This window comes from Mandrillus leucophaeus, unplaced genomic scaffold (assembly GCF_000951045.1).
Source record: "Mandrillus leucophaeus isolate KB7577 unplaced genomic scaffold, Mleu.le_1.0 Scaffold397, whole genome shotgun sequence".
Classification (NCBI taxonomy): Eukaryota; Metazoa; Chordata; class Mammalia; order Primates; family Cercopithecidae; genus Mandrillus; species Mandrillus leucophaeus.
In genome coordinates, this window is record NW_012104220.1 from 2,610,684 (window position 1) to 2,624,641 (window position 13,958).

General features: G+C 44.9%; 1 protein-coding gene across 2 annotated transcripts; it reads left to right on the top strand.

Moving 5' to 3' along the window:
* Positions 1-842: 842 nt before the first annotated feature.
* F3 (coagulation factor III (thromboplastin, tissue factor)) lies at positions 843-13,363 on the top strand. Of its 2 annotated transcripts, XM_011991504.1 has the most exons (6): positions 843-1,163; positions 2,331-2,442; positions 6,509-6,708; positions 9,436-9,614; positions 10,222-10,384; positions 12,078-13,363. In XM_011991504.1, the coding sequence occupies exons 1-6, from the start codon at positions 1,064-1,066 to the stop codon at positions 12,212-12,214; spliced, it is 891 nt and encodes a 296-aa protein (XP_011846894.1). In that variant the 5' UTR covers positions 843-1,063; the 3' UTR covers positions 12,215-13,363. The 2 variants fall into 2 exon arrangements, with proteins under 2 accessions (XP_011846894.1, XP_011846895.1); XM_011991505.1 differs by lacking the exon at positions 10,222-10,384.
* Positions 13,364-13,958: the final 595 nt, after the last annotated feature.

Sequence of the window (13,958 nt, forward strand, 5' to 3'; positions counted from 1 at the left end):
CACACAAGTCTGGTTACATTTTTCAATTTCATTTTTGGTTTCTTTGCATTTGGGTGGAACTCAGTCCCACAGATGTCTTCTTCAATGTGAGAACCATCCTCTCTGGAACCACAGAGCTGCAGATGTCACGCTGGAATTCTCCCAGAGGCAAACTGCCAGATGTGAGGCTGCTCTTCCTCAGTCACTATCTCTGGTCGTACCGGGCGGTGCCTGGGCCAACTGACGCTCAGACCTGTGAGCCGAGCAGGTCACATCGTGGCTGACTCCGGCATTCGCACCGCCTTTCTCCTGTGCGACCCGCTAAGGGCCCCGCGAGGTGGGCAGGCCAGGTATTCTTGACCCTCGTGGGGTAGAAGAAGCCATCGTGGCTGGGAGAGCGCCCTGCCCACCGCCACACGTTTACTTCGCTGCAGGTCCCGAGCCTCAGCCTCAGGTGGGCAAAGCGCCCGGGAAATGCCCTCCGCTACCCGAGCGGAGCCCAGAGCCCGTGCTTTCTATTAAAGGTTGTAGATGCCGCCGCTCCCACTTTATCACCAAATGGAAGGGAAGAATCCTTCCAAGGCGCCCTCCCTTTCCTGCCATAGACCTGCAGCCCACCTAAGCTGCACGTCGGAGTCGCGGGCCTCGGTGAATCCGGGGGCCTTGGGGGACCCGGGCCCCCGCCGCACCTAGACCCGCCTGCGTTCCCCAGGACAGCTCCGCGCTCGGCAGCGCGGTTGAATCACTGGGGTGAGTCACCCCTTGCAGGGTCCCGGAGTTTCCTACTGGGAGGAGGCGGGGCAGGGGTGTGGACTCGCCGGGGGCCGCCCACCGCGACGGCGAGTGACCCAGGCCGGGGGCGGGGAGTCAGGAGGAGCGGCGGGGGCGGGCGCCGGGGGCGGGCAGAGGCGCGGGAAAGCTGGCTGCCGGCCCTTTATAGCGCGCGGGGCACCGACTCGCCAAGACTCCGGGCTCCCGGCACCCCCTCGCACTCCCTCTGGCCGGCCCAGGGCGCCTGCAGCCCAACCTCCCCAGCCTCCGGGGCGCCACGGAACCCGCTCGATATCGCGGTCAACTCGTAGACATGGAGACCCCTGCCTGGCCCCGGGTCCCGCGCCCCGAGACCGCAGTCGCTCGGACGCTCCTGCTCGGCTGGGTCTTCGCCCAGGTGGCCGGCGCTTCAGGTGAGTGGCACTGGCCCCTGGAAGCCCGGGGCGCGCCACACGCAGGAGGGAGGAGACAGTCCGGGCTGGCAGTGGGCTCGTCCTGGTTCCCTGGGGCGCCCATGTTGCCCCCCGCGCCTATGGGACTCGGCTGCGTTCACCCAGCCGGGCTTGAATGAACCCAGTCCCATGGGCGCCGGCGGGAGTTGCAGGGAGGGAATTGGCGCCCCAGACCCCGCTGCCCCTTCTGCTAGAGAGTTTTGCTCTGGGTGTCCAAGTAATTGGACTGTTGTTGCATAAGCGGACTTTTGGCTCCCGCTTTAACTCTGGGGAAAGGGCTTCCCGGTGATTCGCGACCTGCAATATAATAGAACTTGGGCTTGCGTCTGCACGTGTTGGCGTGCAGAGGTTTGGATATTATCTTTCATTATATGTGCATCTTCCCTTAATAAAGAGCGTCCCTGGTCTTTTCCTGGCCATCTTTGTTCTAGATTTGGGTAGAGGCAATCCAAACGGGCTGGACTGCTGCTTAGATTGGAGCAGGTACAACGTTGTGCATGCCCGGTATTTCTACGCGGTGTTCGGTACGGCGTAGAGACTGGGACCTGCTGCGTACTGGCAAAGCACACCTTCATAATAAATTATCCTGATCCAATACAGCCGACGGTGTGACAGGCCACACGAACATGGGTCTCCGTGGAAGTTTCAGGATAGAGACATTTCAGATAAAAATGGAAAAAGTGAAGTTTGGCTTTTTTCATTTGTATGCAGTCCTAACTCTTGTCACACGTGTGGGATTTGCCTTTTTTCCATAACTTACTGAAAACCCTTCCTGGCGGGCTGAACCTGACTCTTCCTGAGCTGAGTCCTGGACGGGCACACTGATGGCTCTGGGCTCCTCCTGGTCAAGTTATAACAAGGCTTTGCCCATGAATAATTTCAAACGAAAATGTCAAGATCCTTGCCGGTGTCCTGGGATTACAAGGTGAATCTTGTCATGAAGAAATTCTAGGTCTAGAAAAAATTTGAAGATTCTTTTTCTCTTGATAATTCACTAATGAAGCTTTTGTTGCTGAAAAATAAAAAGTGAGGTTTATGGTAATGTCAGGTGGGAAGGTGTTTTATACATCAACACAGTCGAATGCTGAGAAGTGCATGTAATAATAGCTGTTTCTCTGTTGCTTAAAGGCACTACAAATACTGTGGCAGCATATAATTTAACTTGGAAATCAACTAATTTCAAGACAATTTTGGAGTGGGAACCCAAACCCATCAATCAAGTCTACACTGTTCAAATAAGGTAAGCTAGGTACAAAAAAAGAAAATTAAGCGTTTTGATGTTTCTACTCTCCTATGCTGAACATTCATGTTCTTAAAGCTGATTACTGGGAGAAATTATTTAACAGATGACAAAGAAGAAGGGATTCGTGGCAATTCGCTGGCCGGTGTCATACTCTATTAGGCCTGCAACATTTCCAGACCTTAAACTGATAGAACATTTTAATTGTTTTAATTGTTTCTGGAAATGATGGGAGAGTTCCTAAGTGAAGTATAAACTGTGGAGAGGTGAACCTTCTTGAGTAGGCACTGAAGTGTGCTTTGGGTCCTGATAGATTAGTTGATCTCATCTAAACATTGATGTCTTTTTCTGTTGCTGTCTAGACTGTAAACCATGTCTAACACCTTAGGGAAGAGGTGGGGAGGAATCCCAATGTATGCATTGCCCTTAAGCAGTGTTTGATTCATTCATCTCTGGACTCCATGAATCAAAATTTGGTAGTATACATGATCTTAGTGGAAGAGGCCAAATGTGTGACTCACGGAGCCTGGCAGAGCGGAAATACTCCGCTGTCTGTACCCTCTGGGTCTGGGGTGGCTCTGTTTCTTGGTGCCTCAACTCTGATTGGCAGCTGTCCCCAGGAGCCGATAATTTAGCATATTCAATCTAAAGGTTATGTCTTCCTTGATCGTTTTCACCATATTCTTGGCAAGTTTTTGGTTTTTGAAATGTTCCAGGAGGCTTGGTAGAGATCTTATGAAATAGAGAATAGCTGTTGTGGAAATTATTTTAATGCTAATTATGTAAAGTACAAAAGTAGCACCAGCTAAAACGAAAGGTATTTTGTTGTTCTGTTTTGTTTTAGCTTGTGCCAGGCTTTTTACAGCATTAGGAATGCAACTTCTAGATACGATGGATATTTTAAGTGAATGTTCTTGTTTTTCAAAATGAACTTCATGACAGCAGTTGCCAAACCAGCAGGGAGAACTTGCCTGCATATGTGCATGCATGTGTGGATATGTGTGGGGGCGCGGAGAGAAAGATGAAGGAATTTCATAACCTGAAATAATGATTACAATTCTGGTCAAACTTGTCAATTCAGATTTCACCAATTGAGAATTAGTAATTAATTTCTCTGATACATGCCTGAAGTTTACCTTGGTAAACACTTTCCTTCTAGATGGTAAAAATTAGATTTTGAGAGGAATGCTTACCTCCTAAATATATTCAATCTAATATTTGAGGGACATGTGGGAATATATTTATGATTCACCTGCTTTTTAAACATAAGCCTTTGTTAACTGTAAGTTCTTGAACTTTATAAGGCTGCTGTTATTTAAGTGAGCACAGCTCCTGATCTGCAAACATCAGAGCGCAGGGCTACAGCTTGGGGGATGCCAGCCGACTCAGGGTGGTCCTGTGGACTGGACAATCCCTTGCTGCTGTGCTGGAGGGCCTGGGAGCTTTTCCATCAGCCTGCGCCTGACGTGTGCACTCTTCTTACCCACCCCAGGAATAAATGAGATTCCTGGTTAAAAAGGACCAGAGCAGTCATTTTTACAGATGAGGAAACTGTTGCTCTGGAAAGTGAGGGATTTATTCATGACTACACTGATGGTAAGTGCCCATGTCAGGTCTGGAACCAAGGTCTACCCAGTATCCACACACCCCTTAGGTGGCTCTGCTACAGTCTGATGGGAGGCCGCAAAGCAGGAGGAAGAAGGAAAGCCTTGCCCACTGAATCTCCTCAGTGGGGCTTCCTCCCTGCCTGTTTTCCCTCCCTACAGTTAGCATCTTAAGCAGCTGCCCCTCTTCCCTCCCCACTGCTCTCACTACTGCAGCCTGGCTCCAGCCACCGGACACTACTGCTGTGCAGAAGCCCCTACTTTGAGCTCCAACTGCATTTTTCACCTTTGCTAACAGTTTTCAGTGGTGGTTGGGAAATGTTATTGGCTTAAGCCTTAGCACAAAGCATCACCTGTGATATTCATTCCATAGAAATGTTCTGAATTCTAAAGCTGAATTTACAAAGCTTCTGGAAAACAACCTGCAACCAAATTAGTGACTGAATTTTTTAGTCAACTCAGAATTCCAAATCAGAGGGTTTTGCAATGCCTGGAAGAACCTTGGAGGCTTTTAAAGTGTTAATGCTATTAATGGCATTCAGAGGGATTTTCTACAGAACTGTCCCTTCATTACCTGTTTACACAGTTACTACTTACCATGGTACTGTGTAAATCCTTGTGCTAAATTTTGCTGTAGAGTATGTGGTCCCTGCTGTGAGCTGGGAGGAACCAAATACTGTATCTGTATGGTACATAGAAAGCCCTAGGAGACTTTCTCCTGTTATCTGAACAACTATTTGCTGTAGTGATAAAAAGGAAACAGCGTAGTCTCATTTGCTTTTTGAAATGGAAATGATGTAATAAAACACGTTTTGGTCATTCTGGAACAAAATAGCCTCTCTCCTTTTATCACATAAAATTAAATAAATAGAAACCAAAATATTTCAATATCAATCTTAGTTTGTGCACTTTAGGATAAAGAATGTGTTTACCCAAATCCTTTTGGCCTGGTGACTTAGTTCAGATTTTGAAAGAAAATATATTTATGGCTTTTATGTGTGAATTTAGACAATGGAATTCACATGATGCCTTGTTTTCCTCAAGATTATGTATTAATTCAACCTGTAAATACAAACCATCTAATAGTCAGCGAGACCCTACAGCCCTGTTGCTTGACAGAGCACACAAGGGCACGCACCCCTCGTACCAGGCCGACTGTGTTCATATTAACAGCATCATGGAGGAACTCATGCTGGGGGACAGGGGAGGGAGATGTAAATGCTCAGCAGGGAGATCTGGAGATTCCTGGAGCAGGTGGAGTTGGGACCTGGCCTTGAACGATGGGTCTGCCTCTGGTAGTCAGGAATGCCAAAGGGAAGAGCAGCATAACTGTCACTTTCCATGGGACAGAAGTGTGTGAATCAAGTTGCAGTGACACTTCACCTATTTATTATTTTGGTCATTTAGAAGAATTTCATTTTAGAAGTCCTTTAAATCATTTACCCTTCAATGACATCTCACAAAAGAACAATCTGTCTTTAGTTTTTTAGTTTCAGACTTTGTTAGACAGATACTACCTGTACTGTCATTCTGTAATCTTGGTTGGGATGGATACGCATCTTGCAAAAGCAGGGGAGGCATGTAGTATAATGGGGCAAACCGACCCAGCTCTGCCACTGGTTAGGTATGTGACCTTCTGCAAGTTGCTTAGTGTCTGTGAGCTTCAATGTCCTCACGGATAAGAAAGATCCAATACCTTCTTGGAAGGATTATATCAAATGAAGTAACATGAGTAAACGGTCCAGTAGAGTACCTGGCATATAGTGGAGTCAATGAATGATTAATAATAGCATTAATAGTGGTCATGAGAGAATATATGTATAACATGTTATTACGTAGACTATTTTACATAGAATCTAGAACGTGATATAACAAACAATGTAATATGATATAATAAGTAGACTATAGTAAACAACCTCACTTTGTCTCAGTTGCCTCCTCTTGATGGAAAACTGCTCTTTCTGCCCTGTAACCGTGACAGAGCATCTACATTCTAAGAAAGATATTTAACAAAATGGTTAAGAGTACAGATCCACGAGTCAAATAGCTATCTGGTTCAAAGTCCAGCTGTGTGATTTAGAGCTAGTCACCCAATCTCACTTTGTCTCAGTTGCCTCATTTGTAAAAACAGGGCAAATTACAGAGCCATCCCCTGGGTTGCTTTGAGGACTCAAACATGCATCCCAAGTGCTCAGTGTTGCTAGGTATGATGACTCACACCTGTAAATTCAGCACTTTGGGAGGCCAAAACAGAAGGATCAGCCTGGGCAACATAGCAAGACCCCATCTCTACAAAACAATGTTTTAAAAAAAGCAAAGTGCTTGCACAGTAACTGCGTCATTAGTGTTGATCGTAGGGCTCCTGATGTTAGCACAGAACGCCACAGCCAGGAAGCAGTCTATCTTATTGAGTGCAAATTGTAATGTTCCATTTATTTTTCTTCCTTCTTTTCTTTCTTTAGTACTAAGTCAGGGGATTGGAAAAGCAAATGCTTTTACACAGCAGACACAGAGTGTGACCTCACCGACGAGATTGTGAAGGATGTGAAGCAGACGTACTTGGCACGGGTCTTCTCCTACCCGGCAGGGCATGTGGAGAGCACAGGTTCTACGGAGGAGCCTCCATATGAGAACTCCCCAGAGTTCACACCTTACCTGGAGAGTAAGTCGCTTGGGCTGTACCACTGTTCATTCTTGTTATAAACGTCTGAATATTCTTGCGATCTGATACCTTTAGGGGATACTAAATTAAAAATATTTACTATTTTTTTCTCGGAAACTGGTATGTAACACAGCCCTCTTCACACATTCCAGATGTGGCAGGAGGTTCACAGAATAAGAACTTTGGAGCTGATGACAGTGTCATCAAGTAACTTTCTCCCCGAGTCTGTCCCTAGACCCTGTTACTGTCCTCAGTAACCACCTGCATGTGTGTTGGGAGAGGGCAGGCCAGGGAAGGGGGTAGGGATAGGAAATCCACCAAGGCCGGGGTTTTAGCTTTTCCCTATATGTATCATATATCCTGATTTTTCTGTCCCATTATAATACCAAAAATCCCAGTTGAGGATTTTTCCCAAATGGTCATAGATCGATGAGGAAAGTCCATGGCTTCCCTCTGAGCCCATCATTAGCCTAATTATGCTGACCTTTTCCAATCACTTGGCCGTGATTTGAGTTCCATGGTGTGCCAGCACCTGCCCAGCCATCGGCCTGTCACCCTCGTTCTGCTTTTGGGAAGGTGGACTACTTTCCTCCTCAGCCTTTGCCCCTGTAAGCTCGCCCTAGGAGCTAGTAAGAGAATGAAGAGAATTCCTGTCAGGTAGGAGATTTAAATTCTTTTGCCGCAACTGTGGCTCTGATCTAGGCATTTCAGATAAACGCGTGTAGCACATTGAGTAGAGTGACATGAGCTTCTCTTGTAGGGCCAGCTGGTTAGAATGAAGGTGTTGTGTTAGTGTTAGGCCCAGCGAGAGAGAACAGTTTCTCAAGGTAGGAAAGGTGGAGAAGGAGGGGGACAGACAACCAACTAACCATCCTCCTCTGCTATCTACTTTGAGGGTTGAAATAGAGGGCCTGACCCTAGGTGAATGTGGCTGCCTTCCTAGAGCCCCCATTTGCAAAACCCTCCAGACCCCTGGGTGCTTCTGCCTGTGTCTCTTGTGGCACCAGGCAAGAATGTAGCAGCGTCAGCAGTCCCTCTGGTGACTGCGGCATGGTTGACATTCATTTCCCGCCTAGTTAATGGCATCCTCATGATTCTCTTTTATATTAATAGTTCTTGAGTTTTTTGTAAGCTACTTCAAATCCTTTGTTGGTGCAAGATAGAAAATATTTTATATGTTTGTTTTGCATGTGCACATGCATATTTGGCCTGTGAATTGATGTTTGTTTTCCTGTCATTTAACCAAAGCATATGAGATAATTGAGCCATTGTAGAGACCCAGTGGTTAAATTGGCTTCTCGAGGTACCAAGGACATTTCCTGGGCTTTCTCATAGCCCTACATTTTTTTGGACCTAAAATGTTATAGTTTATGCTACCACCCTGTTCAATATAGTAGCCACTAGCCACATGTGGCTGTTGACCACTTGAAATATGGCTAATGCTGTAAGTATAAAGTATACACTGGAACTTAAGAAGTATAGAATATCTCAAAAATTTTTAATATTGGTTACATGTTAAAATGATTATATTCCAGATATATGCAGTTGACTCAAGCAATGCATGGCTGAGAGGCACCGACTCCCTGTGCAGTTGAAAATCCGAGTATAACTTTTAACTCCCCAAAAACTTAACTACTGATAGCCTGTGTATTAGTTGACCGTTGACTGGAGCCTTACCAATAAGACAAACAGTCAATTAACACATATTTTATATGTTACGTGCATTATATACTGTATTCTTACAACAAAGTAAGCTAGAGGAAAGAAAATGTTATTAAGAAAATTATAAGGAAGAGAGGCTGGGCATGGTGGCTCACACCTGTAATCTCAGCACTTTGGGATGCTAAGGCGGGTGCATCACTTGAGGTCAGGAGTTCAAGACCAGCCTGGCCAACATGGTGGAACCCCATCTCTACTAAAAATACAAAAATTAGCTGGGCATGGTTGTGGGTGCCTGTAATCCCAGTTACTCGGGAGGCTGAGGCAGGAGAATCACTTCAACCCAGGTGGAGGAGGTTGCAATGAACTGAGATTGTGCCACTGCACTCCAGCCTGGGTGACAGAACGAGACTCTGTCAAAAAAAAAAAAAAAAAAAAGGAAGGAAGGAAGAAAGAGAGAGAGAGAGAAAGAAAGAAAAAAGAAAGAAAAGACGATTATAAGGAAGACAAAATATATTCACTATTAATTAAGCAGAAGTGGATCATCATAAAGGTGTTCGTCCTCGCCATCTTCATGTTGAGTAGGCTGAGGAGGAGGAGGAGGACAAGGAAGAGGAGGAAGAGGAGGAAGAGGAGGGGCCATGGCAGGAGAAGAGGTGGAGGAGGTAGAAGGAGGCAGGCACACTTGGTATAACTTTTATTGAAAAAAATTTGCATATAAGTGGATCCACAGAGTTCAAACCCATGTTGTTCAGAGGTCAACTGTCCTTGGTTAACTAAAATGTATTATGAAAATTAATTTCACCTGTTCCTTTTTACTTTTTCTAATGTGACTACCAGAAAATTTTAAATGATATCTGAGGCTCCATTGTCTTCCCCTTGGACAGCACTGCCACAGAATGTCTTAGGATTCAGCTCCGGGCCGCCACGCCTGCTTCTCTCAGGCAGCTGGTTCTATGTAGATGTTTTATATGAGAGATAATTAAGTTGTCAATTATGAAAATGAAACAGGATTTGACTTTGCACAGAATTCTTTGGTTCTAACCAAGCTCATTTCCTTTGTGTCAGCAAACCTCGGACAGCCGACAATTCAGAGTTTTGAACAAGTGGGAACAAAAGTGAATGTGACAGTGCAAGATGAATGGACTTTAGTTAGAAGGAACGACACTTTCCTAAGCCTCCGGGATGTTTTTGGCAAGGACTTAATTTATACACTCTATTATTGGAAATCTTCAAGTTCGGGAAAGGTGAGCATTTTTTAATTTGTTTTTATGACCTGTTTTAAATTGTGGATACTTGGGTTTTACAGCCCATTTCTTCCCCAATTCAAAAAAAGCAGAACAGGGTTGTTGAGAAGGTGGTGGAGTAGAAGGGGGAGCACCCACTGTGGGGAGGGGTGGACAACAGGCCTGGTCTTACCTGTGACTCTCCATTACCTTGTGACTCTCGGCAGGGCCCCCGCAGAGTCCCAGGTTCCTCAGCCAACCGCTGGATCCGGCCATCTCCAAAGGTCCCCCACACTCACATTTCTCCCTCTATTGAGGATCCCGGGCACAAAATGTGTTTTTGGTTCAATGCATAATACTCCCTTCCTTTTTCTTTTACTGCAGATATCTTCTAAAGGGGCTAAATAGGGCTCAATATACCTAAATTGGATCTTCTCAGTCTTGGAAAAGGCATTATTAGCAGTGGTCAAGGGAAACTGATTAGCGAAGTCACTTCTAATCCTTCACGTGTCAGCTGTGTTCATGTACACTTTGCTTAGAACCTAGGTTTTTACTTCTGCAGTGACTTAAGGAAGGGGAAAGAATTGACTCTGAGCCCAGATGAATTAAGGACTCTATCTTTTTACAGAAAACAGCCAAAACAAACACTAATGAGTTTTTGATTGATGTGGATAAAGGAGAAAACTACTGTTTCAGTGTTCAAGCAGTGATTCCCTCCCGAAGAACAGCTAACCGGAAGAGTACAGACAGCCCCGTCGAGTGTATGGGCCATGAGAAAGGGGAATCCAGAGGTGAGTGGCTCTGCCGGCCATTTGCGTGGGGGTGTGGGTGCCTCCTGGAGGAGTAGCTCCACCCTCAGGGCTGGGATGTACTTCCTTGGTTAAATATTCAGGAAGACAAACTGCCTGGAGGTTTTTTTGTTGTTGCTTGTTTTGGTTTTGATTTTGCTCTTGGTACTCTTAAGATTTTGGACATTTAGAAATGCTTCTGTGTTGTTTGAGCCCTTGTGTTAGCAAGGGTTTTCTTGAGCACCTACCATGTGCTAAGCCCTCTGCTGAGCCCTGGATACACAAACTATGTTTAGGATTTAGCATCAAGTCACAGATTTCCCTGGGCATTTTTTCATGCTTAAATTCTAATTCTGGGGTGGCTTCTGGACCAGCTGCAGCAGGACCCGGTAGACATTTGTGAGTACCCTCTGTTGCCACAGAGGCTATAGAGGCTAACCCATCAAGGGAAGGGATTGAGTATATCAGATATACCCGCATGCATGTGTGCATATGGCTGACACGTGTGTATCCACGCGTGTGCAGATGTTGGGAGCTCAGGCACATTGTGCGGGAAACGGTCCCTAACCGGAAGTGCTGTGGGCATTCAGACGTACAGGAAGCTGCAAGACTGTGCATCTCGCTCCATGCCTTACGAGGAAAGTATTCTGAGTACTTTCAGTGAAGAAAAGAGTCAGGGGATATAAACAATGGCTTACGCAGGGTGTGGTCGCTCACACCTGTAGTCCCAGCACTTTGGGAGGCCCAGGCTGGCAAATCTCTTGAGGTCAGGAGTTTGGGACCGGCCTGGCCAACATGATAAAACTCCAGCTCTATTAAAAATACATAAAGTAGCTGGGCATGGTTGCACGTGTCTGTAGTTCCAGCTACTCAGGAGGTTGAGGCAGGAGAATTGCTTGAATCTAGGAGGCGAAGGCTGAAGTGAGCTGAGATTGCATCACTGCACTCCAGTCTGGGTGACAGAGTGAGACTCCATCTCAAAAAAAAAAAAAGAAAAGAAATGATGGCCTAGCTCCAGGTGAAGATGAGATTTGAACATTTTAAAACACTTTAAATAAACTGTTCTCTCCTGTTTATTGCCACTGATGGGAGAGGTTTCTCTTTGCCTCTGGTCCTGCTTCCCTCTGGGCCATCCTACCCACAGCCTTCAGTCATTGTCCTAAAGCCTGGCTCTAATTCCAGTGCCTCTCCTTTTGTGCACACACACACTTGTCTGCTTCCTTGGCCCTTCTCTATTTTGGAGAGGCATTTCAAATGCCCCTTCCAGCAGGAAGCCTTCCTACTGCACCAACTAGTTACTATCTCTTCTTCACCCGAATCCTGGTAGCACTTTGGATATCCCACTTTGCACTTAGGGTTCACCTTCTACTATAATCATTGCCATCAATCTCAGCATCATTTTTAGGCACTTCTTTCCAGCCGTCGTTCTTACCTCCAACTACATATCTTTTCTGGACTGCACATTATTCAATTTATTAAATGCCCATTAAATGTGTTTAGCCATTGTCAATTACTCTGAAACGTTCAGGGTTTGACAAATTCTTTCCTAATCTAAGTGTGGTGGAAAGAGTGAAAGAAAGAAATTTCAAATTGCACAAAAATAGGATGCTGTCATTTGGGGTTATGCCCTCAATTTTGCCCACTGATAAATGGGATTTGAGCTCACCAAGTTGACTAGATGCCCTTTATTTTTCAGAAATATTCTATATCATTGGAGCTGTGGTATTTGTGGTCATCATCCTTGTCATCATCCTGGCTATATCTCTACACAAGTGTAAAAAGGCAAGAGTGGGGCGGAGCTGGAAGGAGAACTCCCCACTGAATGTTGCATAAAGGAAGCACCGTTGGAGCTACTGCAAATGCTGTATTGCACTGTGACCGAGAACTTTTAAGAGAATAGAATACATGGAAACACAAATGAGTATTTCGGAGCATGAAGACCCTGGAGTTCAAAAAAAGTCTTCATATGACCTATTACTACCATTAGCATTCTGGTTTTGACATCAGCATTAGTCACTTTGAAATGTAACGAATGGTACTACAACCAATTCCAAGTTTTAATTTTAACACTATGGCACCTTTTGCACATAACATGCTTTAGATTATATATTCCGCACTCAAGGAGTAACCAGGTCATCCAAGCAAAAACAAATGAGAAAATGCCTTAAAAAATCCCGGGTGGACTTTTGAAAAGCTTTTTTTTTTTTTTTTTTTTTTGAGCTAGAGTTTCGCTCTGTTGCCCAGGCTGGAGTGCAGTGGCATGATCTCGACTTACTGCACCCTCCATCTCTTGGGTTCAAGCAATTCTCTGTCTCAGTCTCCCGAGTAACTGGGATTACAGGCACCCGCCACCACGCCCGGCTAATTTTTGTATTTTTATAGAGATGGGGTTTCACCATCTTGACCAGGCTGGTCTTGAATTCCTGACCTCAGGTGATCCACCCACCTCGGCCTCCCAAAGTGCTAGGATTACGGGCGTGAACCACTGTGCCCAGCCAAAAAGCTTTTGAGAGGCTGACTTCAATCCATGTAGGAAAGTAAAATGGAAATTGGGTGAATTTCTAGGACTTTTCTAACATATGTCTGTAATATAGTGTTTAGGTTCTTTTTTTTTTTCAGAAATACATTTGGAAATTCAAAACAGTTGGCAGACTTTGTATGAATGTGTTAAGTGCGGGAGACGTCGGTATTCTGGGCACCTTCTTAATATGCTTTACAGTCTGCACTTTAACTGACTGAAGTGGCGTTAAACATTTGAGAGCTAACTCTATTTTTATAAGACTACTATACAAACTACAGAGTTTATGATTTAAGGTACTCAAAGCTTCTATGGTTGACATTGTATGTATAATTTTTTAAAGGGTTTTCTATATGGGGATTTTCTATTTATATAGGTAATATTGTTCTATTTGTATATATTGAGATAATTTATTTAATATACTTTTATATAAATAAAGGTGACTGGGAATTGTTACTGTTGTACTTATTCGATCTTCCATTTATTATTTATGTATGGTTTGGTGTTTGTATTAGCTCTACTACAGTAAATGACTAAAATTGTCAGTGGCTTATAACAACGTATCTTTTTCACTTACAATACATTTTGGTGACTGTAGGCTGACTGCACCTCCTCTCAATGTCTTCTCATTCTAGGATGCAAACCAATGGAGAAGCCCCTAATTAGGTCAGGGCAGAGGGAAAAACAAAAAACTGGTAGAAACCAGCAACCACAGCTTCAAGCTTTAAGCCCATCTCTACTCTTCTGCTCTGTACGGGCCCATTGTCACTTCTGTTCACATGCTGCTGCCCCAAGCAAGTGACCAAGCCTGACAATACTTTGCCTACTGGAGTCACCACAAGGCACATGACAGGGGGCAGGGATGTGGTCTTACAGGGAAGGGAAAAGATAATGCTCTCTACTGCAAACTTGGAGAGATTTCTTTCCATTGGCAGTAGTTTGACTAATTGGAGATGAGAAAAAAAGAAACATTCTTGGGATGATTGTAGTGAAAGAAAATTAGGTAAAAGGACAATATAGGATAGAGAGAGATACAAGTGGAATGAGATCTCTAGAGTC

Excerpts from the sequence above, each read along its gene's own strand:
- F3 (XM_011991504.1), top strand. The coding sequence starts at position 1,064 with ATGGAGACCCCTGCCTGGCCCCGGGTCCCGCGCCCCGAGACCGCAGTC. Across the intron at positions 1,164-2,330 it reads CCAGGTGGCCGGCGCTTCAG|GCACTACAAATACTGTGGCA; the intron begins GTGAGTGGCACT and ends TGTTGCTTAAAG. Across the intron at positions 9,615-10,221 it reads AATCTTCAAGTTCGGGAAAG|AAAACAGCCAAAACAAACAC; the intron begins GTGAGCATTTTT and ends ATCTTTTTACAG.